The 27452-nt window shown below is 50.1% G+C and overlaps 1 protein-coding gene across 4 annotated transcripts in view; it reads left to right on the top strand.

Annotated features, from left to right (window-relative positions):
* PHF2 (PHD finger protein 2) overlaps positions 1–27452 on the top strand; it is a 94422-nt gene that overhangs the window by 34479 nt on the left and 32491 nt on the right. For all 4 annotated transcript variants that reach the window (XR_009541649.1, XM_060155431.1, XM_060155432.1 and 1 more), the window contains exons 2-3: positions 17167–17252; positions 21720–21834. Coding sequence is in view for 3 of the 4 variants with exons in the window: in XM_060155431.1 (XP_060011414.1) it covers positions 17167–17252; positions 21720–21834 (201 nt within the window). In the remaining variant the exon portion in view is untranslated. The remainder of the gene's footprint in view (positions 1–17166; positions 17253–21719; positions 21835–27452) is intronic.

The following is a 27452-nucleotide window of genomic DNA, read 5'->3' as shown; positions in this document are numbered from 1 at the left end:
CTTCTGCTTACTTTGGAGTTAGTTTTCTTTTCTTTTTCTAGTTTCCTCAGGTAGAAGCAGAGATAACTGATTTTAGATCTTCTTTTGTAATGTTTGCATTCAATGCTGTAAATTTCCCTTTAAGCACTACTTTCACTGCATCCCATACATTTTCTTAAGTTGTGTTTCATTTTCATTTAGTTAGAAATATTTTTAAATTTCTCCTTAGACTTTGTCTAGGTGTTATTTAGAAGTGAGTTATTTAATCTCCTAGTATTTGGGGGGTTTTCTAGATATCTTTTTGTTATTGGTTTCTAGTGTAATTCCATTGTGGTATGTGAGCATCCTTTGTATGACTTCTAGTCTTTTAAATTTGTTAGCATGTGTTTTATTGCCCAGAATGTGATCTCTCTTGGTGAATGTCCTGTGTGAGCTTGAGAGGAATGCTTATTCTGCCTTTGTTGGATGATGTATTCTATAAATGTCAATTAGATCAAGTTGGTTGGTGGTGGTGTTCAGTTCAACTATATCCTTACTGATTTTTTGGTCTGTTGGATATGTCAATTATTGATAGAGGGTGTGGAAATCTCTAATATAATAATGGATTTGTCTATTTCTCCTTGAAGCCTATCAGTTTTTGCCTCTGGTATTTTGATGTGCTGTTATTAGGCACAGACACATTCAGGATTGTTATATCTTCTTGGAAAATGAAACCATTTATCATTATGTAATGCCCCTCTTTATCCTGATGATTTTTCTTACTCTGAAGTTTACATTAAACTCTGAGATTACTTTAGCTATTCTGGCTTTCTTTTGACTAGCATAAGCAATGATATATCTTTCTTCATCCCTTTACTTTTTCTCCTCCACCTAAATTTTTATTATTTTCTAACAGACTTTTATTTTTTAGAGCAGTTTTAGATTCAAACTGAGCAGAAAGCACAGAGTTCCCATACCTTCCCTGCCCCTACATTGTCCCTTTACTTTTTAAAATTAATTAATTAATTAATTTTTGTCTGCGTTGGGTCTTCGTTGCTGCGCACAGGCTTTCTCTAGTTGCAGTGAGCGGGGGCTACTCTTCGTTGCGGTGCACAGGCTTCTCATTGTGGTGGCTTCTCTTGTTGCAGAGCACGGGCTCTAGGCGTGCAGGCTTCAGTAGTTGTGGCACGCGGGCTCAGTAGTTGTGGCTCGCGGGCTCTGGAGCGCAGGATCAGTAGTTGTGGTGCATGGGTTTAGCTGCTCCGCGGCATGTGGGATTTTCCCAGACCAGGGATCAAACCCGTGTCCCCTGAATTGGCAGGCGGATTCTTAACCACTGCACCACCAGGGAAGTCCTGTCCCTTTACTTTTAATCTATCTCTTTAAAATGAGTTTCTGATAGAAAACATGTGGTTTTGTTTTTTCCCCCCGACTCTTACAGTCTCTGTCTTTTAATTTGTGTATTTAGACCATTGATTTTTAAAGTGATTATTGAAAATGTTGGATCAATATCTATTATATTTGTTTTCATTTTCTATTTGTTGCCCTTGTTGTTTGTTTAGGCTTTTGTCTTCCACTCTTTTTCTGCCTTCTCAGGTTTTAATTGAGCATTTTACATGATTTTATTTTTTCTCCTCTCTTAGTATATATACTTCTTTTTAAACCTTTTCTTTTAGTGGTGGCTCTTGAGTTTGCAATATATATATTTATGGCTTGCAATATATGTATTTATGGCTAAGCCAAGTCCACGTTCAAACAATATACCACTTATGGATAGTGCAAGTTCCTTATAACAGAGTATCCCCTATTCCTCCCTCCCATCTCCTATGACGTGGCCATCATTCATTTCACTTATCCATAAGCTGTAATCAAGTTCATTGTTGCTATTATTATTTTGAACAAATTATCATCTGCTAGATCAATTGAGAGTAAGAAAATAAAAGATTTCATGTTCCCTTAATTTATGCCTTTTCTAATGCTCTTCTTTTCTTTATGTAGATCCAAATTTCTGACTTACGTTCTTTTCCTTCTCTCTGAAGATATTCTTTTAACTTTTCTTGCAAGGTGGGTCTACTGGTGACAGATTCCCTCAAATTTTGCTTGTCTGATAAAGTCTTCATTTCTCTTTCACTTTTGAAGGATAATTTTGCAGGATACAAAATTCTAGGTTGGTGTTTTTTCTTTCAGCATTTTAAATGTTTTACTCTGCTTTCTTCATATTTGAATGATTTCTAAAGAGAAGCCCATATAATTCTTATCCTTGCTCTTCTATGAATAAAATGGTTTACCCCTATGGCTTTTGTTTCCGGGTTTTCTCTTTTTCTTTTTTCTGTTACAGTGTTTTTAATTTCTAGCACTTCCTTTTGTTCCTTTCTTAGGATTTCCATCTCTGTGCTTACATTGCCCATCTGTTGTCACATGTTGTCCACTTTTTCCATTAAAACCCTTAACATAGTAATCATAGTTATTTTATTTCCTTATCTGATAATTCCAACATCTCTGCCGTATCTGAGAAAGCATATCTCATGCTTTCTCTGTTTCTTCAGACTGTGTTTTTTTTTTTTTTGTCTTTTAGTATGCTTATTTTTTGTGCAAAAAAGCTATTTTAAAGACAAGAAAACTGTCCCCCATCCAGAGGTGCTCACTTGTAACTGCTGTACACCACAGCCTCCCTCCCATCTCTTTTCTGTGTGGATGTTGGGATGACTCAGTGTGCTGTTTCCTGTACTGCAGCATAAGCATGTCCCTGTCAGTACAAACCTTTGGGTGCATAACGATCTGTTAGGTGGAAACCGACTTAACAGCTCTCCTGTTGTTGGATACTTCAGTTTGTGAGTTTTTTAGTCTCTCCTGACCTGGGGAGGCTGAAAAGCAGGTTTTCTTGCTGTAGTATATGGAGAAGGAGGCTGAGAGAGGCGCCCAGAGGGGCAGCACCCAAGCCAGCCTCCTCCCTCTGCTCACCCTGATGCTGCTGCAGGCCTGGGCTGGACCAGGACTCCTGGCATTTCAGCATGCTGGCCTCCCAGCATCCTATGACCACATACCAGCTATGCTGTTAGTTCTGCAGGTCAGTGTCCCAGAGCAGCTCCAGGCCTAGCGTCTCCTAGGACAGATGCAGTCCCCTTGCTGCTGGACTGCCTTTCGGTCAGGATGTGTGCAGACCCTGTGTTGGTGGGGGAGGAGGGGTTGCTACCCCAGACATCATCACTGAGGTCTGGCCAAGGAGGGAGCACTGGAAGGCCTCAGAGGCCAGTGGGACCTCTCACTACCCTGGCTCCGGGCAGTGGAGGAGGGCCTCAGGTGGGCTCAGCCGCCTAGAGCAAGGGAGTGTATTCTGACCTGGTGATGGGGGCAGAGGCAGTGGTTGCAAACTGCCTGCTGGGCCACAGGTGTGTGCTGGGCCCATGATGTTGGTCAACACAGGGTTTTCAAAAACAGTTCCATTAGCTGCAACATATTAAAATCAAGAAATTTCACATAAAGATGTGCATTCCCACATTTTCTTGAAAAATCGGGAGATCTGACAGAGCTCAGTGCACATCCACAAGGTGCCCCCATGGGCCTGCTCGGCATTGGGCTGTGGTGTTCCCGTCTCTGCTGCTCACTGAGCTGAGTGGGGGCTGCACCTCTGCCCCCTCACACCTGCCCGCTCCTACCTGTGGGCATGCAGCATCCCCTGTGCACAGTCAGGGCCCATTTGATGGGTTGTTCTAGATGACCTTCAGGTCCCTGCCATGTAGTAATGTGATGGGTCTCTGAGGGAGGTTGTGTGGAGACCCGTGAGTGCTAGGGCTTCTGTCCTTTCCTTAGAGCTGTGTCAGGGAAGGCTGTCCCTGTGCATTGGGCTGACTGCTTCCTGCCATGTCCCAGAACAACATTAAACTGATTTGTTGAAGGAATTAGAGCAGGGTGGGTAGGCCCACTGCCTACGCTTGGCCTTAGTGTCCTCGTCTCACAAATGAGAGTGCTGGGAAGGATGGATTTTTGCTGAGAGTCCCTTCATTTTTTTTTTTTGTGGTACATGGGCCTCTCACTGTTGTGGCCTCTCCCGTTGCGGAGCACAGGCTCCGGATGTGCAGGCTCAGCGGCCATGGCTCACGGGCCCAGCCGCTCCGCGGCATGTGAGATCCTCCCAGACCGGGGCACGAACCCGCGTCCCCTGCATTGGCAGGCGGACTCTCAACCACTGCGCCGCCAGGGAAGCCCTCCCTTCACTTTTGATGCTGCATGAGCCTTTGATTCTTACCTGCTTGAACCTGCTCTCAGAAAGTTTTGAGTACGTACCATAAGCACACGCCAGCACTTGCTTATGACCTACATTCTATGCAGATATATTTTTGAGAGTCAGAAGAGTATATCTTTAAAAGTCTATTTTCATCCTTTAAAAAATTCAAATAGCTCTAATATGAATCTAATCAGTTTATTGGGATTACAGTTGTTCTTTATAATGTTTAAAGGGAGATAGCAATATGCACACACAGGAAAAAATTCAACAGTCAAGAATTTGTCTTCGGTGGCAGCTCTGTCTCCTCCCTGCTAACCACCAGTCTTCTCCAAAGGTGGCCACTTGGGTTAGGTTTCTGAGTCTTTGCAGAACATTCTGATTACAGAGGAGCATGTGTATGCATTTCTTTCAATGCCCCACAAAAAAAATGGCTGTGTGCCCTGGCTCCTTCTGTAACTTGTGCTCTTTGCTGCACAATAAATCCTGGAGATTGTTCCAGATAGAAAGTGTAGAGTTTGTACTTCTTGGCATTCCAGACATTTACCTAAGTCTCCCCTGGATGGGCACCTGGTTGTTGCTGCACTAAACGCCCTGTACACCCCTGCGCCAGTGTACCTGTGCATTCCTGGAAGAGGGCCACAGACAAGGGTACACGTGTTCTCAGTATCAGCAGCTCCCATCCTAGAGGCTATGCCAATGTGTGTTTCTGCTGAGGACATAGAATGCTTGTCTGTCTGCAGCATCGACACACCAGGCGCTCTCCAGTCTCCTAGGGCTGTGCCAGCCGATAGGTGGAAAACCTTGCAGTTTTAGTTTGCGTGTCTTACTGAAAGTGCTGTTGTATCTCTTTCCATACGTTGAAAAACCACTATGTCCTTTTCTGTAAATTGTTTACTAAAAGCCATGATTTCAATCACTGGTCAGGCAGTTTCACTATGTTTTTTTTCCTACAAAAAGTCTTTCTACTGTTTGCTCCATTCTTGACATGTGGTCCAGACCTAAACTGAGGTCTCGCAGAGGCACATAAGACTCCATGGAAAGCAGTCATTGATTTGGGTACTTGGTATTTTTCACTCCTGGTGCTGCTGTTCATTGTTTGGAATTGTTTGGGTTTAGTGTCCCTGAGGCCAGCAGCAGGGCACCATGGCAGGGCTATGGGGAGGGGTCCCCCTCAGCTGTGTCTCTGTGAGGTGTGGGAAAGGCCAGGTTTCCCTCCCTGACATGGCCTTGGTTAATTAGTGCCATGAGCCTCTGTGTCCTGCTTACTTCTCTCCAGCAAACACTTACCTACACTAAACCTGCAGATGTGGTTTGTACTTTTAAATGCTTCAGGAGTAAGATTTTAAGAAGGCAACCCTTAGGAGGGTTGTTTCAGCTAAGTCCACAGGAGCGCTGTGGACCCTTGAGTGCTGACCTCCCTCTGGTTCCATCCTGTTCTTGTTTGCTTATGGGGGGTGGTGGGGGGTGGGGGTGGCGGCGTCTGCTCAGTTGTGATCTCTACTGGAGTCTCCATGCCGACTGGAAATCAAGGACTTCCCTGCTTCCTCTGGGACGGAGCTGCCTATGGATTTCTAGGTCGTGGAGCTTTAGTGTTCTTGGGACTTTGGAGATGCGCCGGCAAAGAAGTTTGCTTAGGGCCGAGTTACAGGACTCGTGGAGGAAAAGTGACTTATGTCCCAGGGGGCTGTGCTGCATCTGTGGTTTCCACCAGTCACTCCTGGGGTTTTCCATCAGCAAATATAGTCCAGAAATGAGGTTGAGCAGTGAATTCCTAGGCAAAGCTGGCACCTGGGCACAGACTGTGGCTGAGGGCCAAGGTTGCTAATCAGGAGCGAGCCTGGGACTCATGCTATGCATGTGGGCTGCTTTTCTGGAAGGGGTTGTGTGTCCCCCTAAGAAGGAAGTTATAGCCCCTATGGCTCATGGAAACCCCAGGTGAGAGCTGAGAGGAGCATAGGTCCGGCCCCACCTGGCTTCCTAAAATAGGCATTGCTGTAGCAGCTCCCAGACCCCAGCTTGTCTTTGGAAATGGGCCTCATCCAATAAGTTAGGTGGGGCTTGGGGTCCAGATCTTCAGAACCTTCCCAAAGGCTCTACCATCTTGTCTGGACATATTGCCAAGACAATATAATTGCTAGGACATATTGGTAAGTGGAAACCCCAGGGCAATAACTGGATCAGCCCTGGACGCTGAGGCCACAGGTCCGACGTTGTGGGGACAACAGAGTGACCCCTCACAAAGTCGCTTCTTCATCACCTGATAGTGGACTTGCCCTGGCCAAGAGACTCCAGGGTGCATGCCCACGGGGGCACAGCCTGACCCGAGTCTGTGACCTGCACCAGCACCACCCATGGGGCACTCGTGTCGGGTGTGCTTGGGCAGGAACACCAGATAGTCCAGAACTCAGTGTCTGTAGGAGATCACTGGCTTGGAGCTTGCAAAAGGCAATAGCGCCAAAGACAAATAGCATCCCTCACCCCCATTTAAGGAGCCCAGAGGCTGGGCAGCTGGTGCCATGTGTGATTCTGGGTCAAATATACAAACAGCTGTGAGGAATGTTGTCAAGACAACCGGGAAAATGTGACTATGTAGACATGTGCATTAGGATACATCTTACGGTGTTAACTTTGATGTTGTGGTTATGGTGGCGACAGCTTGGTTCTTAGGAGACTGCAGGCTGATGAATTAGGGGGCCGGTCCTCATGTCTATAACATATTTTCAAGTGTTTCAGAAAAAAACTACAGAGATATAAAGCAAATAAGGGGGAATTGTTAACCATTGGAGAACCTGAGTGAAAGGAACATGGGCATCCATTGTAATTTTTCTATAGGGTTTAAAATTTCAAAATGGGAAGTGGGTCGGGAGAGCCCTCTCAGGTGATGGTGACATTGAGCAGGCAGAGACCTGTCACCTACCCCCTGCCTGAGTCCCTCACCTGTGCCAGGGGAGGGCCTGGGTCCTGTCCATCTCATAGTGGCACCTGTTTGTAGACTCCCCAGGGCTGTACTCCGCCCCACTTGGGACCCTTCCCGGGGCCTCGTGCTTGCTACCCGCTGCCCTGCTCCTCTCTATCCTGTCAGTCCTCTCACCGCCCCTCATACTGCCTTTGGTGCCTTTACCAGATGAAGGAGACTAGGGACGTGAGTCACCTGCTCCAAGGTGGCTGGCAAGAGAGGTGTGTGGACATTGGAGACCTTGACCTCCACCTGCACCCACTGGAGTGGGTTTTATAAACATCAGTTTATAGGGTCATGACTCACCTTGTTTAAACCTTTGAACTAAGAGAGAGGAGAAACCCCATGTGTCCTACAAGGTACACCTATGAATGTTTGCTTCCACTGTAAGTATGGACGCAAGTGTTTCTTTTAGAGATTGTGATAAATTGGGAATTTAAAGAAGTGAAGGCTCTTTGGGCTCTGCTTTCCTCCCCTGCAGTGGTGCTTCCTCCAGATTCCTGTGAGTGGTGCTCTCTGGGTTGGCCTGGAGGATGACGGAGACTCCTCTCCAGTGTGTCTGCCTGTGGCTTCCATCCCCCCATGGCTTTCCTCCCCTCCGTGGCTTTGTCCCCCCGATGGCTGCTGTTCCCCCATGGCTTCCAACCCCCCATATCTTCCATCCCCCAGAGGCTCCTGTTTCCCCTGGGTGCCCCATCCTGCTGAGGAAAGTGTGGAGAAGCACAAACAAAGGTATTACGGCCAGGAAGGAAAAACTTTGGGCAAGATGGGGTGGGGCTCAGCTGGTCAGAGGCCACTGGCCCCTTATTCTCTCCTTGGAGATAGGGAGGGGCTGGGCTGGAGTCCATTCACCTCAGAGTCCTGGAGGAGTGGATGTGACACATCTGGGAAGAAGAATAGATGCTGACATTCTTTCCATATGGATTCTGTGTTTCCCTCTGGAGTTCTGCTCTTAGCCACTTGCTGACAGATATGAGAGCATGTGTCATGATCCATCAGACCAGCAGGAGAAAATGCTGCTGCTGCTGATAATGATGATGATGATGGTGATGGTGGTGATGGTGGTGATGATATTGGTGATGATGATCATGATGGTGACGACTGTACTGATGATGATGGTGATGGTGACAATGACTACAACGAGCAGTAAACTGTCTGCAGGCTCCTGCTTGTGCCAGGCATGGCGCTGGGCACTGTACATACGATCCTTTTTGAGCTTACCTGCCCCACTGGCAGGGGCTGGGAGGACAATTGTCCTTCACATTCTGGAATCTGTTTTCATTTCTTCTGAGTATGCAGTCCCTCCCCATAGTCCTGGTTATCTGTGGCTGTGTAATAGTCACCCCAAAACATAGTGGTTTCTGACAACAACTGTGTGGATTTTCCCCACAAGTCTGCATCTGAGCTCAGCAGACAGACCCACCCCCACCAAATCTCTGTCATTGCTCTGTGGCTGGGTCCCCACGAGGTCCAGGTGGAAGCCATATGGTCTGTGTGACTCTTGGGGGTCCTGATATACTGATACCCCGGCCTGACTGCCCTCCAGGGTTGGTAGTGAGACCCTCCTCTGTGGCGCAGTGTCACCTACCGCCCCCCAGGCCATGGCAGACACCCTGTCATCCCATGCACACAGGCGCCCCCCTCCCTGGGGGCCAGGCTTTTCCAGCTGGGTCAGGTCTGGCTGTTTTCTCTTTCCCCTTTCCTGCTCCTCTTTATGAACTTGTCCTATGAGGGCTCAGGTGCCTCAGGGGTCCAGTCCTTACTGCACCCTCCACCTCTTCCTGTGGCAAAGTGTTTGCTACCTACTCCTGCACAGCAGGCCCTTGGCTGACTGGAAACCGTGAAGGCTCCTGAGCCTGGTGTACGAGCTGTGGGGTGCAAACAGACTTGGCTGCCCCCACCTGCTCTTGCCACCTTTTCGCGTGGTCCTGGCAAATGCGGACCTCTCTGGGCCTCAGCTTCCCCCTTGCACAACATGCCTGAGGCTCTTAGGGTGAAACCACAAAACCCATGGACAGCTGTTGCCTGGGGGCATCCCGAGGTGGGACCCAGACACACTGCCTTGAGCCCATGTGTGGCTCTGAGGGTGTCAGTTCCCTTCTCCCACTGTGATTTCTCCCCTGCCGTGTGGAGAAGGTTGTGTGGCTCCTGGACTAGTGGCTGGGCATTCAGTGATTTAGTGGTGGTTACACGATTAGGGCCTAAAGGACCACCTTAAGTTTGACATGTGGCTGATGACCATCTTGAAGCCGAGTGGTGACCGAGTTGTGGTCCCCATGGCTGCATCGTGTGGAATTGTGTCAGTGACCAGTTTCTGGGTATCCTTTGGAGACTGCAGGCTGGAATGGGGGAGGATGAGGGAGGAAGGGGATGGCCGTGAAGTGGGGCTGGCTTGACATAGGATGAAGTCATCATGAGGGGAATCACTGAGCACCCCCATGCCTTCTAGGGCTCCTTGGCCAGCCCAGGCTTCCATGCAGGTGTCCGCCTGCCCTGTTGTCTCCAACGTGGCCTCTCCCCTCCATTGGGCTCCCTGGGGGAGACCCAGGGGCCCTGAGATGGCTGTCCCAGCCTTGCTGCAGGGTGGACAGCTCAGGAGCCCTTCTCAGTGGGGCACCAGGACCCAAGAAATGTGGGAGGAGGTGAGCTGGGAAGGGGCACCGTTCTGACTTTCCAAATAAAGCAGGAATTTTGCTGCTTGTTATAAAAAGAATACACACTCATTTTCAGTGATTTAGGAAAGTACAGAAAAGTGTAAAGAGAAAACAAGCATGCCACTGCCCGGCACCAGTGTGGAGCCCTTCTGTATCACTGTGTGCCAGGGCTGTAGTTTTAGTGTCTGCAGATCTTAAACATGTAAACTCAAAAATAAAACCTGAGTTTTGATGACTGCATAATATTCTGCTGTGTGAGCATAGCATGACCTGGGTATCTGACCTCCTGGCTGGAAAAGTTTACTGCTCCTAATTTTTCGCTGTTTTAAATAATCTTGAGGTGGACCGTCTTGCATGTGACTCTTGTATGCATTTCTACTTTCTGCCTTATAACAGGTTTGTAGTTGTGGAATTACTGGCCTGAAGGATGAAATCCTTCTTAAAGCTCTTGGCACACACGACCATATTTGGGGAGACTGCTTCCCATGTTCATTCCTCCATGGGCAGGATGAGTGCCTGGTCCCAGTGGCCCCACCTGCATCATGACCATTATTGACACATCAACCGTGCCACCTCTGAGCTCCTCGGTGCTTTACGTTGCAGGGGCTGGCGTGTGAGGCGAGGTTTGCCCGTCCCCCTCCCCTCGGGAATTGACAGGGGCCACTTCCTTTTTTGAGGCTCCTCCCCTGACTTAAAAAAAAGTCAAAACAGTGTTACAGAAGTTTTGGTTTATGTTAAATCAACGTTCTTGACAACACAATAGAAAAAAACCACAATGCAATCTAATTGTGGATTCATGAGAAAATTCCAGCCTTGATTCTCAAAAGCTGAGCAGAGGAGTGTGGTGGGGTGCCCAGGCCGGGCCAGGAGCCTGTGCCCTCGGGAGCTCCTGTGGCAAGGCTCTCATCATGAGGTCATACCCTGCATGCTTGGGGCTGGGATTCTAGAAAGTCCTGCTGGAAGTCGCCCTATTGGATGGCAGAGCAGGGATTACTGTGGGACGACCTCAGAAGAGCCGCTTCCTCTCTCGGTCCCCCTGGCCCTTGGTGTCACAAGGGTCTCACAACCAGAGCATCTCCAAGAGGCAGATTCAGATTTTGCACAAAGAGCAGGGAACCCAGGCTTCCTTGGGAGCAGGACTTCCCAAGGGTGGCTGGCCACTTCGGCAATTCTGACGATTTTGCCACCTTTGCAAGTATCTGAAATCTGCAGCCTCCCACCCCTCAGTTCCCTTTTTCTTGGTCATTTTCTTTGGTGTCTTATCCCCCACTCACCTCTGCCTTTGAAAATTCTGTTGTCTTTCTACTCACTGGGCTCTGGGTACCAAATTACCTTTAATATTTGTTTGGGGTTGACTTTCTGGCATGCTGGGGTTGCTGGTGGCTCAGATCAAACCAGTTCCCGGCCCCACTGGGTCGTGAGCCCCTGAAAATGCAGCTGCATCTCTCCTTGTTTCTCACCGCCTGCCCGCTCAGTGTCAAGGTGAGTGCGGTGGACTGAATGAGCACATAGACAGGAACACATGGGCCCACACACACACTTGCACACACATGTATGCACATATGTGCAACTTACATATGTATGCACACATACATGCAGTGCACACACACTCGCGCGCGCGCGCGCACACACACACACACACACACACACACACACACACACTCACACACACATTCACACACCCCATAATTTTGTTCTGGGTTTTCCACCAAAAGAAATTATACCATACACATTCTCCTATTACCTACCATTTTTCAGTTTACAATTACTGTGGATATCTTTCCATGTCAGGATGTAAAAATCTACCTCATTCTTTTTATCTTTAAATTAGTTTAGCAGTATCCTGCCCGCCCAGAGCATTCTGCATTACCGTCTGCGTTTGCTGGGCAGGTGGTTTCCAGGTTCCCTTTATGCTGTGAGGCCTGGGTCCAACCTCGGTCTGTGTCCCAGCCTCTCCCTCAGCTGTCACATGGGCAGAGCCATCCCTGGGCCTCTGGGAGGTCTACAGGTTGGTGGAAACATCACTCATTCATTTGAGTCTTCTCCTAGGCACCTGGAGTCCTGGGTGCCAGTGACCTGGGTTCTCTCCAAGGGAGGGAAAGCGGGGTCAGCAGGATCCGTGTTGATGTCTTAGGTGGCCCTGGCAGCCTGTGCTTCTGCCTGCTGCCCACCCCCTGGGTGGGCCACGGCTTTCCATCCTGGGCACTGGGGCTGGGCAGGCTGGATTTGGCCCCTGAAGCTTCTGTCCTTTAGGAAGCCATGTGGCCTATGGGGTGCTTGGGGGACTGCTGCTCTCACCAGAGTTAAAAAGGACAAACGCCACAATTATCTGGCTGAATGCGTCTTTTCTCCAAGGTGTCAGGGCTGTCGCAGTTGGAGCTCTGTTTCAGAACTGATGTCCTGGGTGATTCTGTCCCCATCTAGCCTCGAGGTTTGTGTAGGGCTCCCCTGCCTTGGCCCCACAACACCTCTCCCAGCTGCTGGTCTTTTCCCCTGTGCCCTGAGTTACCTCCCCCACTCTCTCTCCCTGCCTCTGCCCCTCTCCCTCTTACCCTTATGCCCTCCCCCAGTCACCACAGTGTGCTCACCTGGCCAGCCCAGCCCAAGGCCTGGCTGACCCTCCCAGGCTGCAGCTGGGGCTACCTTGTGCAGTTGTGATGATCTTGGGGACACGGATGCAGCTGGGCCCAGACATGTCCAGGGCCCAGCTTGCAGGTGATGCCCCTCATCCTCCTTTCTCCCTTGGACCATTTGCAGGTAACTTCGAGCCCCTGCTTGGGCCTGGAGTGTATGGCAGGCTCTAGTGCCTGCTTCCCAGGAGAGTGATGCCCACCTTCCACCAAGAAGCTCATTGTATCCTCATAGAGCTTTCGTCTGTTGCAGTCCTACAAGGGGCAGGGGGCAGGGGACAGGTGAGGCTCTTGGGTGCCTTGCTGTAGACACAGGAGGACTAGCAGGCTGGGTGTGCTGAGCCCCCCACGTCCATCAGGGCAGTCCTTGGGTGCCCAGCTCTTGTTGTGAGCCAGCAGTGGTCTCCATGGGGTGGGTGGCCTGTCTGCCCCTCCTAGGTGAGGGGTAGCTCTAAGGTGTTCCCAGCAGAACAGAACCCACCTTCCCTGCTTCTCACTTTCTCTTTCAGTCCCGGGGCCTTCCTGCACAACATAGCAAACAGCCAGACCCATCCTGGCTCAGGTGAGACCTGAGCCCACCAGGTGAGACCTGAGCCCACCAGGTGGTGGTGTTCTAAAGGCCCCCAGGGGTGGAGTTGGGGTGTCATGCACAGTGCACATGGTCGTGATCCCTGTGTCTCAGCTTCCACACCTGTCACAGGGGCCCCTGCCGTGGGCTTTCCAGAGTATGATGAGGCTTCAGGGATGTGTGGGACCAGCAGGTAGTGTTTGGGGGAGCCAGTCCCAGTAACTAGGCCTGAGGAACGCCAAGTGGGGTTTTGTATTTTAAGGCACATTGGTTTCCTTCCTTTTGATTGACCTGGAGCCTCCATCAGAGAAGCCCCTTGGACCTTCCAAGGTGCACCTGACTCCCGACCTCCTGAAAGGGCCCTAAGTCTGTGTCATCTGACCTCAGACATCCTGCCCATCTGTAGGGTCAGTGCCGGCACATAGAGGCCTTGCAGCAGAACCTGCTGCAGCCTCCTTGTTTGTCCCTGGGGCCCCTGGGACCTGGGCAGGCAGGGGTTCACACCGGGCCATGGGACAGACCCATCAGGGGAGGTCGGCCATCCTCAGTGTTTGTGAGCTCCAGGGGCTGCCAGTGAGAAGATAGCCTGGAGCCCCTGTCCAGTGTGGACGTGCAGTATGCGCTGTTGACCTAAAATCATAACACAGCCAGCTGTTTTACCAGCAAAATGGGTTTATTCAGGCACAGCAAAGAACTGCAATTTGGGACATGCAATCTCTGGCAAGCCACAGGAAAGTCCAGGGAACAAAGGAGAGTAACATTCTTTTATAGAGGAGAAGGGAGAGTTGGGAAGAGCTATTGTAAAACAAGAGTCCATTGGAGGAAACTGGGAGTTCGAAATATAGTGGCTTTCATTGGCTAAGTGTGACAGCCTTTGGTTGGCTGGGCTGTTGCCAGGCAAGGAGAAATTCTTCCTCCTTCTGGGTAGTAAAGTAGTAACATTCTTCCTGTTGGAGATACAAAGGTGTAGTCTCTTCCTCTGGGTCTATCATTGACACTGAGTGATAGGGTGTAAGAGCTCTCCCTTATGGCCTCCTGACTCCATTTTAAATGAGGGTCTGTTTATTAATTTTCACAGGACTCCAGGTGTGGACGTGGGGTGTAACTTCTGGGTCCAGTCTCTGGACCTGGCCAATCCTGAGCAGTTGCAGGGCTCTGCCTTTGTCTCAGTCCATGGCTCCTGGTGGGTATGGGTGATGGGGGCTCACTGTGTGCCCAGTTCTACAGTTGCTGGGTTTGAGCCATCTTCACCCTGGTGTGATCGCTGGTATCATGAGCCCACTTTATGGATGAGCAAACTGAGGACAGCCAGCTCGGGGCCTGCCATGCAGAGGCGACCCAAGGCACAGGACCCTTCTGTAGCCTGACTCTGGAAGGCAGGGGCTTGGAGAAGACTGGTAGGGAAGGAGCAGAGGGTCAGGCCTGGTGGGCTAGCCCTGGGTAGGGGGTGGGGGTTCAGGTGAGCCAGCTCTTCCTCCTCCTGGGTGGAGAGAAGCTGTCCTCTGCTGCCCCAGCCTCCAGGGAGTGCCCCATGCCTGGTGGCTGGGAAGATCTGGCTGTGTTTACTGTCCTCACTGTGCCTTTGCCAATGTGGCATGCTACCAGTTTAATGTGTTCGGTTTTGGTTAATTTGTCAGTTGAAAATGATATGTATTGTGATTTTAGCTTGCCTTTCATGGGTGGTTAGTGAGGTTGGGTATCCTTCTCACACAGCTGTAGCATGTGCCTGTTCTGTTCCTGGCTCTGCCCTGTTCTGTTGGGAGATCCCCACAGTATATAGTTCATGGAGGAAGAGTAGAAAAACTTTGCTATATTTGCTGTACATACTTTTCATAGCACTTTGAAGTGTGTTTTCATGATTTGGAGCACTGTTTCAATCCATCAGTGTCCTCTCTGTTTTCCTTTCCATTTTCTTTTTATTTTGTTTGTTTGTTTGTTTAGAAAGTCACTTTGCGTCATGAGAGCAAATGTGCCCTCATGTTCTGATTTTGATGGCTTTGTCTTTTACATCTGACTCTTTAGATTTCTTTCACTTTATTACTGTTTACGTTCTGAAGTGAAGACCGAACTTTATGTTTTCAAAAAACACTTGCCAAGGTCTTTCTGGGCTTCAGGCCCTGTTCCCAGGGCTGTCGGACTGCGGCAGCTGTGGCAGGCAGTGTCCTGCCCAGGGACCCTGGGGCGTTGGTGGCCTGCAGAGGGTCTTGTCTGCTGAGTGCACCTCCTGGACCAGTGGCTGAGGGTGGGGGGAGAACTGTCCCTCTGAACGGTGAGGAGACCTTTGGGTGTGGGCAGACAGCTAACCTCTCGTGCCTCAGTTTCCTCATTGTACAATAGGGCTAATGATAATTATCCCGATTACCGCAAGGTTGTTGCAAAAAAATGAATGTAGAGTTCTTGATGCTACCAGATGCAGAGTCAGCACTCAGCCAGCCTTAGTGATGATGGGTGGTGTCACTCTCCCAGGGCCACCAGGTTCTTTTCTCTTTCTTTTTTGAGATAAAATTCACATCACATAAAATTAAACCATTTTAAAGCGAACAATTTGGTGGCATTTAATACATTCACAGTGTTGTGCAACCATCACCTCTGTCTAGTTCCAGAACATTTTCATACCAAAAGGAAACTCTGTGTGCACTAAACAGTCACTCCCCATTCCCCTCTGTGCCCACCCTCTGGTGCTGCCAGTCGGCCTCTGTCTCTCTGCATTTACCTATTCTGGGCATGATCATGTAAATGGAATCACAATGTGTGGCCTTCTGTGTCTGGTTTCCTTCACTCAGCACAATGCTTTTGAGGCTCATCCTTGTTGTAGTGTGCATCAGCACTTCATTCCTTTTTAAGGCTGAATACTACTCCATTGTATGGCGGCACTGCAATTTGTCTAGCCATTCATCAGTTGACAGACATTTGGGTTGCTTCCATCTTTTGGCTATTGTGACTAATGCTGCTGTTAACATTTGTATACAAGGATTTGTTTGAGAAACTGTTCTTAGTTCTTTGCGGGTCTATACCTTGGAGTGGAATTGCCAGGTCATATTATAATTTTCTGTTTAACTTTTTGAGGAACCACCATACTGTTTTGCATAGAAGATGTACCATTTTATGTTCCTACCATGAATGTGAGAGGGTTCTAATTTCTCCACATCTTCACCAGCACTTGCTAGTTTCCTGTTTGCCATCCTAGTGAGTGTATAGTGGTATCTCATGGTTTTGATTTGCATTTCAGTGGCATCCAGATGACTTAAGGATGTTGAGCTTCTCTTCATGAGCTTCTTGGCCATTTGTATTTCTTCTTTGGAGAAATGTCTATTCAGATCCTTTGACCATTTTTAAATTGATTTGTCTTTTTGTTGTAAAGTTCTTTATGCATTCTGCATGATAGACCCTTATCAGGTAATATGATTTGCAAATATTTTCTCCCATTCTGCATAGTGCCTTTTCACTTTCTTGATAGTGTCCTTTAATGCAGAAAAGTTTTAAAGTTTGATGATGTCTAATTTATGTCTTTTTCCTTTTGTTTCTTGTGCTTTTGGTGTCATTTCTAGGAATCCATGCCCAAATCCAAGGTCATGAAGATTCACGCCTGTGTTTTCTTCTAAGGGTGTTATAGTTTTAGCTCTTATATTTAGATTGTTAATCCATCTTCAGTTAATTTTTTGTATATTGTGTGAGGTAGGGGTTCAACGTCACCGTTTTGATATCCAGCTGTTCCAGCACCGTGGTACAGCTCCCTGGGGAAGGTGACTTAAAGCCATCCCCTTCACGGGGTCAGGAGGGGCCCTGCCTATGGCTGCAAACTGCCTATGGTGAAATGGTGGGGGTGCCCTGGCTCTGAGACACGCCCCCCCCACCCCCCGCCTCAACCTCCCTGGGCTCTGTGGGGACAGGGCAGTAATGGCCCTCATGGAGGCAGGCCCAAAGGATGGCTGGTTCCCTCTGCCTTTCCCAGTCACATATGGTGAGGTCTTCCTTGACCCTCCCTCTCCACTTCGAGTCTCCCATCCCATCCATGTGGGCCACTGTCCCCACACACACTCTGCCCCACCTGCCCTCATGCTACCCTGCCCTTCCTCTTGAAAAGTGAGTGGGAGGTGTTGCAGATCTTTGCAGGGGAAGCTCTTGAGGAGTCAGCTGACTGCTGGTTAATGATGTCTGTTTCTCCTGCGTTTCAGCTGTGTTGGAGTGGAAGAGGAGGAGGCCCCAGACATCGACATATACCACTGCCCAAACTGTGAGAAAACCCATGGGAAGTCCACCCGTAAGTATAGCACCATGCTGCTGCTCCTTGGATCTGACAATGGGGGCAGGGTCTCTGCTTGGCCTTGACCCCAACCCCAACTGGACCCCACCTTGCTGACGTGAACCGCCCTGTGTAGTTGCAGCCAGGGGACTCTGGTATCTAGGAACCACCTCCTGCCTCATTTATTGCCCCTCATGGCCGTGCTGGGCCCACTGTGGCCCCTCCTGGTCATCTCCTGCCTGCACATGCAGCTGGGGCCCCTCACAGCCTTTGCAAAGAGCCCACCAGCCTTCAAAGGCCTGGGCAGGGGTTGCAAAGTCCAGCATTTGCAGTGACCAGGCAACCTGAGATGGGTACATAGGCTGGGAAATGTCCAAGGGACCATCCATCCCAGCCCTGCCCAGCTCTGCCCAGCTGGCCATCTCTCTGCAGGGGTCCAGGAATGTGCATTGTTGCAGATTTGCTCTCCTTCCCTTCTCTAGCACCCCCTGCATGGAATCTAAGGTGTTCACCTTTCTCTCTCTCTCTTTTTTTCTTCCAGCAATGAAAAACATTTTATTTCCTGTCAGTTCTACATTATTAATAAGTAAGAGTACAGGGAGGAAAAATAATAGTTGTTTTTTTTTTAATTGAAGTATACAGCCAAGGAATTTTGTATTTTTGAAATGCAAAAGAATTCCCTTTCTCAAACTATTTGTGCATTACAAGGACTTTATCCTCCTCCCCTTCCATCTGGCCCTCTGGGGGTGTGGGAGGCCCAGTGGGGGCTCCCCAAGGCACAGGCTCCTCCAGGGTGGCCCACATCATGGCTGGGTGGCAAGTTCTAAGGCCGGGTCTACGTGGGGGAAGTGCCATGACCTTCTGGGGCTGGACCCCTGTAGCCCTTGTGGAGTGAGTCCTGTGGATCCAGTGGGCATAGAGGGAGGACACCAGCACAGGGTGAAAGCCCACCTCCAGCACCCCTGTTCTGTGAGTCGTGGCCAGCCAAGGGAGCCCAGCCCAGCCCCTTGGGAAGCTGGGTGAAGTGGGGTCTCACCTCTCCTTGACTTTTCTTGGGCCTCTCTTTGTGCCTGGCCTGTGCCCCATCATCACTAAGTGACCATGGGAGCTGTATTCATTTCGGCTCTTGTGCTCTGCCCTCCAGCGCATGTGGGCATGAGGTAAATGCATGAGAAGATGAAGAAGAAAAGGCCTGGTGGCTTCTGAACTTCCTAGGCATGAAGATTCTCAAGTTCCTGACTTACCCTCATACCCCTAGAAGTTGGCAGCACTGATGCTCACAACACAACTCCCTTAAACGACCCGATCCTCCTGGTAACTGCTTTGCAGCAGATACAGGAGGATGACTGTCACCCCATGGCTTAACCTGAATTTCTGGCACCTCATGAACCTCCAGGAAAGCTCAGGGCCTAGGAGAGACAAACAGGGTGTGGACCCAGGTCCTGCATCTCGTGGCCCTGGGTGTGGGGTGGGGGGCTGATCAGGGCTGGGGCCGGGAGACAACCCCCTGCCATATAGAGCTGAGTGCCTGGGTAGGCGCTACCCTGGGAGGTGCTCAGGGAGGGTGGGGGGTAGGGCCACCTCTGTGAGCGCTGTTCTAGATCAGCAGACAGTGTGGGACTTCAGCCTGGCAGGACCTGGCAGCCCCTCCTTGGCTGTGTGTGTGTATGTGTGTCTGGCATGTGTGCATGCGTGTGTGTGTGCATATGTGATTTGTAAATTCTGTGAACCAGACTTCTTGTTGTTATTGAGGCCCGTGTGCCCATCAGGGACGAAGGCACTGGTTTTAGCATCTTCCGCCAGTGTGCACTCCTAGATTGCCCATCACCCTTTATTTTACATGTGTGTGCCCTGACCAGAGCCTGTCTGTGACACACTGGTTCGTTTTTTCTGCTTGGATTCCAGTCACACCTTCCACAGTAAGGCCCCTCGATGACCCTGTGCCCCCTGGGGGCCACCTAAGCCCATGAGCCTGCCTCCTTTCCTTGCCCTGGCCTGGGTGAGATTTGTGACGGGCTCAGTGAGGTGGGATGGCAGGGGGAGGACCAGAACAGGATAGAGTTGGGGAATGGAGCACCATGATGGGATGGAGGCGGAGTTCCCAGGGTGAGCTGGGCCTGAGGCCATATCCCTCTAGCTTTGCGTGTCTTACCAGATCTCGGGGTTCTCTCCCCACGCTGTTGCCACCTGTCCCTTGGACTGATTTTGGTCTGTGACCCTCAGGCCCACAGGTTTACGCAATTCACAGATTTAGAGTGAGACCCAGGAGTCCCTGTGGGAACTCGGCAAGGTATCCTTACTGACACGAAGGCTCACGGGAAGCGGGTGACATGGCCCTTAAAGGGGTTCTGAACCCTGGTGTTGCCTCTTGTTAGCGCTATGACTGCTTAAGAGGTTACTTACTAATTTCTTACTTTCCTCCTGCCTGAGGCGGGTGTAGCTGTCACATCTTCCTGGTGGGATGAACCACGCTTAGGACGGTGGGCCGGGCTCTGGTGCTGAATGCCTTAGGGACACCTCTTGCCCCCATAACCCGGGGGGCCCACTGAGACCCACCAGCTTCCTGCTGTCTCCTGGGCACCTTGTCAGAGGGTGCCTTGGGCCACCATAGGCAGGAGAAGGCTCAGCCTCTGGGCTTAGGAGGGTCATGGGACCTGGGGAGGGAGGGAGCCCACCAGCCAGGGCTGCAGAGGCGTTCAAGGGTAGCCCCATGGAGCTCAGACCCTGCCTCACAGCTTCATCTTTGGCTGTTGTCCCAGCATACCTGCTCCAGCCACAGTATCAGGTGTATTCCAGCCTCTCCACGAGGTTCTTGGAGCTGCCCAGTCCCGAGTGAGGGCCTGGGAAGCCCAGGTGGCCCAGGACTGCCACTGGCCCCTGGTCAGCATGCACTTCTCAGGCCCAGCTCCTGGCAGGCAGTGGAGATGCTGCTTCTCTCTCCTGCTGCCCACTGCTCCCCTGCATGTCTGTTATCGCTGGGCTGCATGCCCCCTCCAAGACTTGGTTTCCCCACATGGCCTTCTGACACAGGGCACTCCATGCTCACGAGGAGCCTGGGAAGCCAGGACTAGCATTAATGATGAAGCAGAGAGATACCTAGTAACTTGCCTAGGGTCGCATGACTACAAGATAGTTGGATCCCTTTGGATCTCCTGTCTGTGCCTGGTGCGGCCACCAGAAGTTCCAGCTCCAGACCTCCCTTCGTAGGATCTCGACAGATTTCCATAGTATGCACTCACACCTTGGTCTTGGAGACCAAGCATGATGTAAATATCACCTGTTGTAGGAGACAGTCTCAAGGAGCTATGACTTGATGAGACAGGGAAGGGGTGGTGGTTTGGAACAGAGGACAGCTCAGCCACCATCCGCCTAGCGCTTTCCCCTTCTTGCTTTAGGCAGGTCCTACTGAGGGGCAGTTGTCAGCTCCCTTCATCCCCACAACCACCGGGATGCAGGAGGACTGCAGCCCCCACCCTGTCCCCATCTGTGAAGGACAGGCACCCTGAGGGCCCCACCAGCTCTCCCTCACCTCCAGTCTCATCTCAGCCTGTTTCAAACCCTTCCAGGCAGCCCCCAGGGATGGTCTCCATGCCTGGCCCATCTTCACTCACCGAGTTATCTGTGGCTGCCCTGAATGGGGGCAAGGGTATCAAGGAAATAGCTTCCTTCCCTCTGGGGGCTCAAAGTCCAGTAGGGGCAAACGGTAGTGTGTATGCGTGTGCGCGTTTGCGCTTGTGTGTGTGTGTGTGTGTGTGTGTATGTGTGTGCTAGTGTGCACGTGCCTGTCCCAGTCCAGTAGGGGCATGTGTGCTTGTGTGTGGGTGCGCATGCATGTGTATGTGTGTGCACACGTGTCACAGCCTAGTAGAGACAGGTGTGTATGCTCACTTGTAAAAAGTCCAAGGTGGGTGTGTCCAGTGCCCTTGGAGCATGTGTGACAATAGGACAGCCTGAGGGAGTGGGCAGGGGGTGGGGAGGGCAGAGGGCACAGCAGGTGACGCTGGCCTGCCCTGCCTGTGAGTTGTGGTCTGTCATGGCAGCAAAGGTCCCAGCAGGGAAGGACAGGGTTGGTGCTGTTTGAGGGCAAATCTGAGGGGAGGCCAGGTGGGAGGGGTCCTGAATAGTGAGCCTTAGTGGGACCTTCTCAGGAGGTGCCTCTGACGAGTTCTCAGCAGACTGAGTGCTGAGTGACATGGGGTCCCAGGAAGGCCCCAGCTTTCGGGTGCATCGTCTGAGCTGGCAGGTCGGGAGGTGAGGTGGGGGCTGTGACTCAAGGATGTGGAGGGTGGGGGCTCCTGACCATGTGACAACTTGGGGTCCTGAGAGGCAGGGGAGGCGGGGTGGGCCAGGGACAGGGAACCCCAAGTTCTTTGCCTCTGAGGGGTCTGAGTCTTGCGGCATTCACGGTGGCTGTCCTCCCGGCCGGGTCCCTGGAGGCAAGGGGAGGGGGCTGTGGGTGATGACCTGCCTCTTGTTCCCCCACAGTGAAAAAGAAGCGAACCTGGCACAAACATGGCCCGGGGCAGACTCCCGAAGTGAAGCCCGTGCAGAATGGCAGCCAGCTCTTCATCAAGGAGTTGCGGAGTCGGACCTTTCCCAGGTGAGCAGGTGGCAGCCTTTTCCTCTCCAGCCTGCCTGCTCCCTCCGAGGTCTGGATACGTACCCCACCACTAGGGCTCCAGGGCCATGGGTTTCCCTCTGGGGGAGCAGCACAGTCCCCGAAACTCCAGGTGCTCCCGGCATGGGGGCTGATCTCTCCCTTCGCAGCACCTCCGAGGACAGTTTATGGGGACCCTCTTCACAGCCCGGGAGGGAAGGGACCTACCTCCCCCACCTGGTATGGGCCTTCCCATGGAACCTTCCTGAGAGAGAGGCTACCGTCCCCATTTTATGGACCAGGAGTGGGGGCTGGCATCCAGCCTGAGACCATCCTCTGGAGGTGACAGGTCCTGGTGTCAAATGGCTGTGGGCTTTCCTCTGTGTCCATGGCCTGGTGGGGTGTCCCTAGGTCTTCTTAGAGCACGCCCTCCCCCTGCGCAGCCTTGTCCTATATGAGGACCGAGGGCAGAGAGCAGGATCAGGGCCACAGGAAATGGTTTCTGGTGAGGGGGGCACCGTGACTGCATGGACGTGAGGTTGTACAGACAGCTGCTCTGAAACACCCTTGTCCCTTCACAGCTGGAAGACAGTTTCTGTTTGTCTGACAAAGTCTTTACAAAGTCTTTACTACTTCTTCACTTTTGAAGGATAATTTGATGGACACAGAATTCTAAGTTGGTGGGTTTTTTCTTTTAACACTTTAAATGTCTCATCCCATGCTCGATTTGAGTGCATGGTTTCTGGTGAGAAATTCAGTGTAACTCTTAGCCTTGCTGCTCAGTGGATAAGGTATTTTTCCTCTCTGGCTTCTTTTTTATTTTCTTTTTTTCCACCTTTATTGAGATATAATTCATACACCATACAATCCATCCATTTAAAGAGTACAGTTCAGTGTATTCACAGCTCTGCACCACCACCAGTCAGTTTTAGAATGTTTCCATCACCTCAGAAAAAAACCTGTAGCTTTATCATCCTCATTCCTCCCCACTTCTCCCCAAAGTCCTATCACTAATCTGCTTTCTGTCACTGTAGCTTTGCCTATTCTGAACGTTTCATCAAAGTGAAATCATATAATATGTGGCCTTTGTGACTGGCTTATTTCACGTAGCATAATGTCTTCAAGGTTCATCCAGGGTGTAGCAAGTGTCAGTGCTTTGTTCCTTTTTTATGGCCGAATAATATTCCGTTGTATGTATAGACCACATTTTGTTTATCCATTCGTCAGCTGATGGACATTTGGGTTATTTCTGATTTGGAGCTACTGTGAAGAATTCTACTATAAATGTTCTTGTAAAATATTTTGTTTGGACATATATTTTCATTTTTTTTTAGGAGTAACTCAATATTTAATTGTTTGAGGAACTGCCACACTGTTTTCTAAAATGGTTGTATCACTTTCCATTCCCACCAGCAGCGGCTGAAGGTTTCAATTCACCAGAACTTGTTATTATCTGACTTTTTTTTTTCTGGCTGCGTTGGGTCTTAGTTGCGGCACGTGGGATCTTTGTTGAGGCATGCGGGATCTTTGTTGAGGCATGTAGGATCTTGCGTTGAGAAGCACGGGCTTCTCTCTAGTTGTGGCGTGTGGGCTTCTCTCTAGCGGGCTTTTCTCTAGTTGTGGCATGTGGGTTTTCTCTCTCTCGTTGAGGCGTGCGAGCTCAGTAGTTGTGGTGAGCCAGCTTAGTTGCCCCGCAGCATGTGGGATCTTAGCTCTCTGACCAGGGATCAAACCCCGCGTCCCCTGAGTTGGAAGGCGGATTCTTTGCTGGTGGACCACCAGGGAAGTCCCTTATCTGACTTCTTGATTCTACCTATCCTGTAGTTGTGAAGTGGTCTCTCACTGTGGTTTTAATTTGCATTTCCCTGATGACTAGTGATGTTGAGCATCTTTTCATGTTCTTGTTGGCCATTTGTCATTTGCCCATTAAAAGTTTCTTTTTTTGTCTTTTTATTATTGAATTGTAAGAGTTCTTTATGTATTTTAGATACAAGTCCCTTACCAGATATATGATGTGCAAATACTTTCTCCACTTTTGTGGGTTGTCTTTTCACTTTCTTGGTGTCTTTTGAAGCACAAAAGTTTTAAATTTTGATTAAATCTAATTTATTTATTTTTTCTGTTGTTGCTTGTGCTTTTGTTTTAGACAAAACCAAACCATTGCCAAATTCAAGGTCATGAAGATTTATGCCTATGTTTTCTTCTAAAAGTTTTATAGCTTTAGCTCTTATATTTATGCCTTTAACTCATTTTGAGTTAATTTTTGTATATGGTGTGAGGTAAAGGTCCAACTTCATTCCGTTGCATGTGGATATCCAGTTCTCCCATGCACCATTTATTGAAATGCCTATTCTTTCGCCATTGAATTATCTTGGTACCCTTGATGAAAAACAATGGACCATAGATGTTTGGGTTTATTTCTGGACCCTCAGTTCTGTTCCATTGATCCATATGTCTCATATTATGCCAGTACCACACAATCTTGATTACTGTAGCTTTGTAGTGAAGTTTGAAATTGGGAAGTACCCTCCAACTTTCTTCTTTTTAAAGACTGTTTTGGTTATCTGGGTGCCTTGTATTTCATTCAGCATTCCAAGTTCAGCATGTCAGTTTCTGCAAAGTAGTCAGCTGGTATTTTGACAGGGATTGTGTGGAATCTGTAGATCAGTTTTCCATTATTTCTTGAAGCCCACTCCTTCCTTCTAGATTTGGTTTCCTCCTTGTTGAATTTTATCTGTTAGTAGTTCTTTCAGAAAAGGCCTATAAAAATATTCTCTGTGTCTGAAAATATTTTGTCTTTATTCTTGCGTGATTCTAATTTTCTAAAATGGCTCTAAAATTCTAGAGTAAAAGTTATTTTCCTTGAACTTTTTGGAAATACTATTTTGTTGTCTTTTGACATTTATTGTTACTGATATCAGTCTAGCCGCTGGAGTTTTTGTTTTGTTTCATTTTCATTTTTGGTAAATAATCTGTTTATTTCTCTGAAAACTTTTGAGATTGTTTTCTCATTTTTAATATACTATAGGTATACTGCAGTGCTTCTAATGTGCATTTGTTTTTATTTATCCTGTTCAGGACTCAGTAAGTGCCTTTAATTTGAGGTGTCATATTTTATCGCAATTCTGAAAAATGTCCTGTTTTCTCTTTTAATAACACTTCTTCCCCATTCTGTCTTATTTTTCAGATCTTTTCATCAAATTCACTATTTTTTTTCAGCCAGCTACCATTTAATGTATCTACTGAGTTTTAAAAAATTTCAATCATCATATTTTTTTTTCTACAATTTCTATTCCTTTTTACTGTTGCCTGTTCTTTTCCTCCTTCTCTGTTCTTTGCCTTATCCCCTCTTTATCCCTTTGGATGTGTTTAATGTACTTGTCTTAAAATGGCCTTTTCAATTATCCTATTATCCTCAGTTCTTGGGATCTACTCTTCTGGGCAGATGAGGCTGCTGGCTCTCCCTCCTGGGGGTTCACCTCCTTCTGTGAGGTGTGATCTTCAGAGGGCATCATTGCCATGGCAGCCAGTCTGCCCTGGGCTCTGAGGTGTCCCTACAGGATGGTTTTGTGTTTGCCTCTTTTTTTTTTTTTTTTTTTGCTGTATGCGGGCCTCTTACCGCTGTGGCCTCTCCCGTTGCAGAGCACAGGCTCCGGACGCGCAGGCTCAGCGGCCATGGCTCACGGGCCCAGCCGCTCCGAGCGGCATGTGGGATCTTCCCGGACTGGGGCGCGAACCCGTGTCCCCTGCATGGGCAGGCGGACTCTCAACCACTGCGCCACCAGGGAAGCCCTCGTGTTTGCCTCTTGCTGGGTCCTCATGAGTTTCACAGTTCCAGACCCAATCCATGGGTGTGAATTTGGAACTCTCACTAGTGAGACAAGAGCTTGGGATTCCAGTTTATCAAGGGCGACCTTCTACCTCTGGCTGCCTTGTAGCTTCCACAGCTGACTCTGTGCTGTCCCAGTACTCCCAGAGCTTCTCACAGCAGTTGCCCACCACACTACTTCTTCTTCCTCACCCTCCACTCACTCCTTCTGATTTATCCCTAAGACTCTGTCACCATGGTGTCAAATCCCAGGATCACTCTTCAGTCCTCACCTTAACTGACCCTTGTCAACCCGTAGCAGTGGTGCAGTCCCCTCTCCTTGAGTCCTGTCCTCTGTAGAGACCATGCCACCATGCTCTGCTGGCTGTCCTTCCCTGCCCGGCCTCCTTCCCTGCTGACGACTCTCCCTGAGGGATTCTGGGAACTCTGCTCGATCCCCACCATCTTTTTCCCTGGCCTCATAGATTGTCTCTTGGCCAGCAGCTCCTCAACTTCTTTCTCCAGCCACTAGTCCTTCTGAGCTCCTGACCTGTCTGTCCAACTGGTGCATCCACTGGCCAATCCCAACAAGTGTGTTCCTACTCAGCTCTGGATCTGCCCCCACCCCCATTCCTGCCCCACCTCCAGGCCTCAGTCAGTGGCCCCGGTCCCTTGGTCACTCAGGCCAGTCCCTTGGCCATTCACCTTTCCCTCCCCCTGTTCTCCCACCCCCATCTGATCTCCTGAGTCCACCACCTCCCTCTCACTGTCACCTTCTGGTCCAGGCACCACATGCTGAGCCTCCTCCTCCGTGGTTGCCCTGCCCCACCCTGGTCCTGGTGCTGTCCACTGTACATCCGCACAGCAGCCAGATGAATCTCTGACCATCACTGCCCTTCTCAAGTTGTCCAGTGGCTCCCCAGTGCTCTTGGCATGAGGTGGCCTGGCCCACCACCTCACCGACCTGGGTGCTTGCCCCCCCCCCCCCGCCCCCAGCCCCCCAGGTCCTTCTTATTCCTCACACTTGCCACATCCTCCTCCCTCCAAGGCCTTTGCTGGTATATTCCTTCTACTCAGAGCCCTGCCCCTCTCACTCCTGTTCCCCCAGGCTTCGACAGGCCCAGTCTGACACTGCTTCCTGCTGTCTCCACCACAGCACTGCTCTCAGCTGTGGGTTAATGGCCTTGCATGCTCATCTGATGAAAGCCCCTCTCCAGCGTCACCACACAGGGGTCTTTCCAGCTGGGACCCACAGGTCTCTGGCGCCCAGGGCAGCATCCGACACACAGGGAGGCAGGAGAGCTACTGACCACAGCATCCCAGCCCAGCCCTGGGTCCTGTGTTTGGCTTGTCCAGGGGGTAGGTTCTCTCTGTAAAGGGGTTTATCTCCATCCGCTGTGTCCTTAGACCTACCCCCATGCAGGGGTCTGATCTCTGAGCACTTGAGAGGAATATTATCGAGTGGAGGGTGAGTGGAGAGCAAGGGAGGTGGGGGAGGGATCTCGCTCACATGTCTGGAGGCTCCCTCTGCCATAGTAAGAGGGATGGGTGCAGTGTGTCCCCATTCTCTACTCACCACGGCCCTGGACAGGTGCCCAGACCTCCTGGACCTCAAGGTTCCTGTCTGTGATGAGTGTGTGGGACCCTGTCATGTCTACCTTGTGGCTGCCCTGTGACCACTGAGTGTGGCACCGTGGCAGGTCCTCCTTCTGGGGCATGGGTGGTGTGTGCCGGGAGCTCAGGCTCCGTGTCTGTAGCCCTGAGGCCCTGTCCAGGCCTATCATGGAGGCTGGGACCTGGGCTTGATGTGACC

This window comes from Lagenorhynchus albirostris, chromosome 7, assembly GCF_949774975.1.
Source record: "Lagenorhynchus albirostris chromosome 7, mLagAlb1.1, whole genome shotgun sequence".
Taxonomy (NCBI): Eukaryota; Metazoa; Chordata; class Mammalia; order Artiodactyla; family Delphinidae; genus Lagenorhynchus; species Lagenorhynchus albirostris.
Note: the sequence above shows the minus strand (reverse complement) of the source record. Positions and strands in the feature narration are given on the sequence as shown.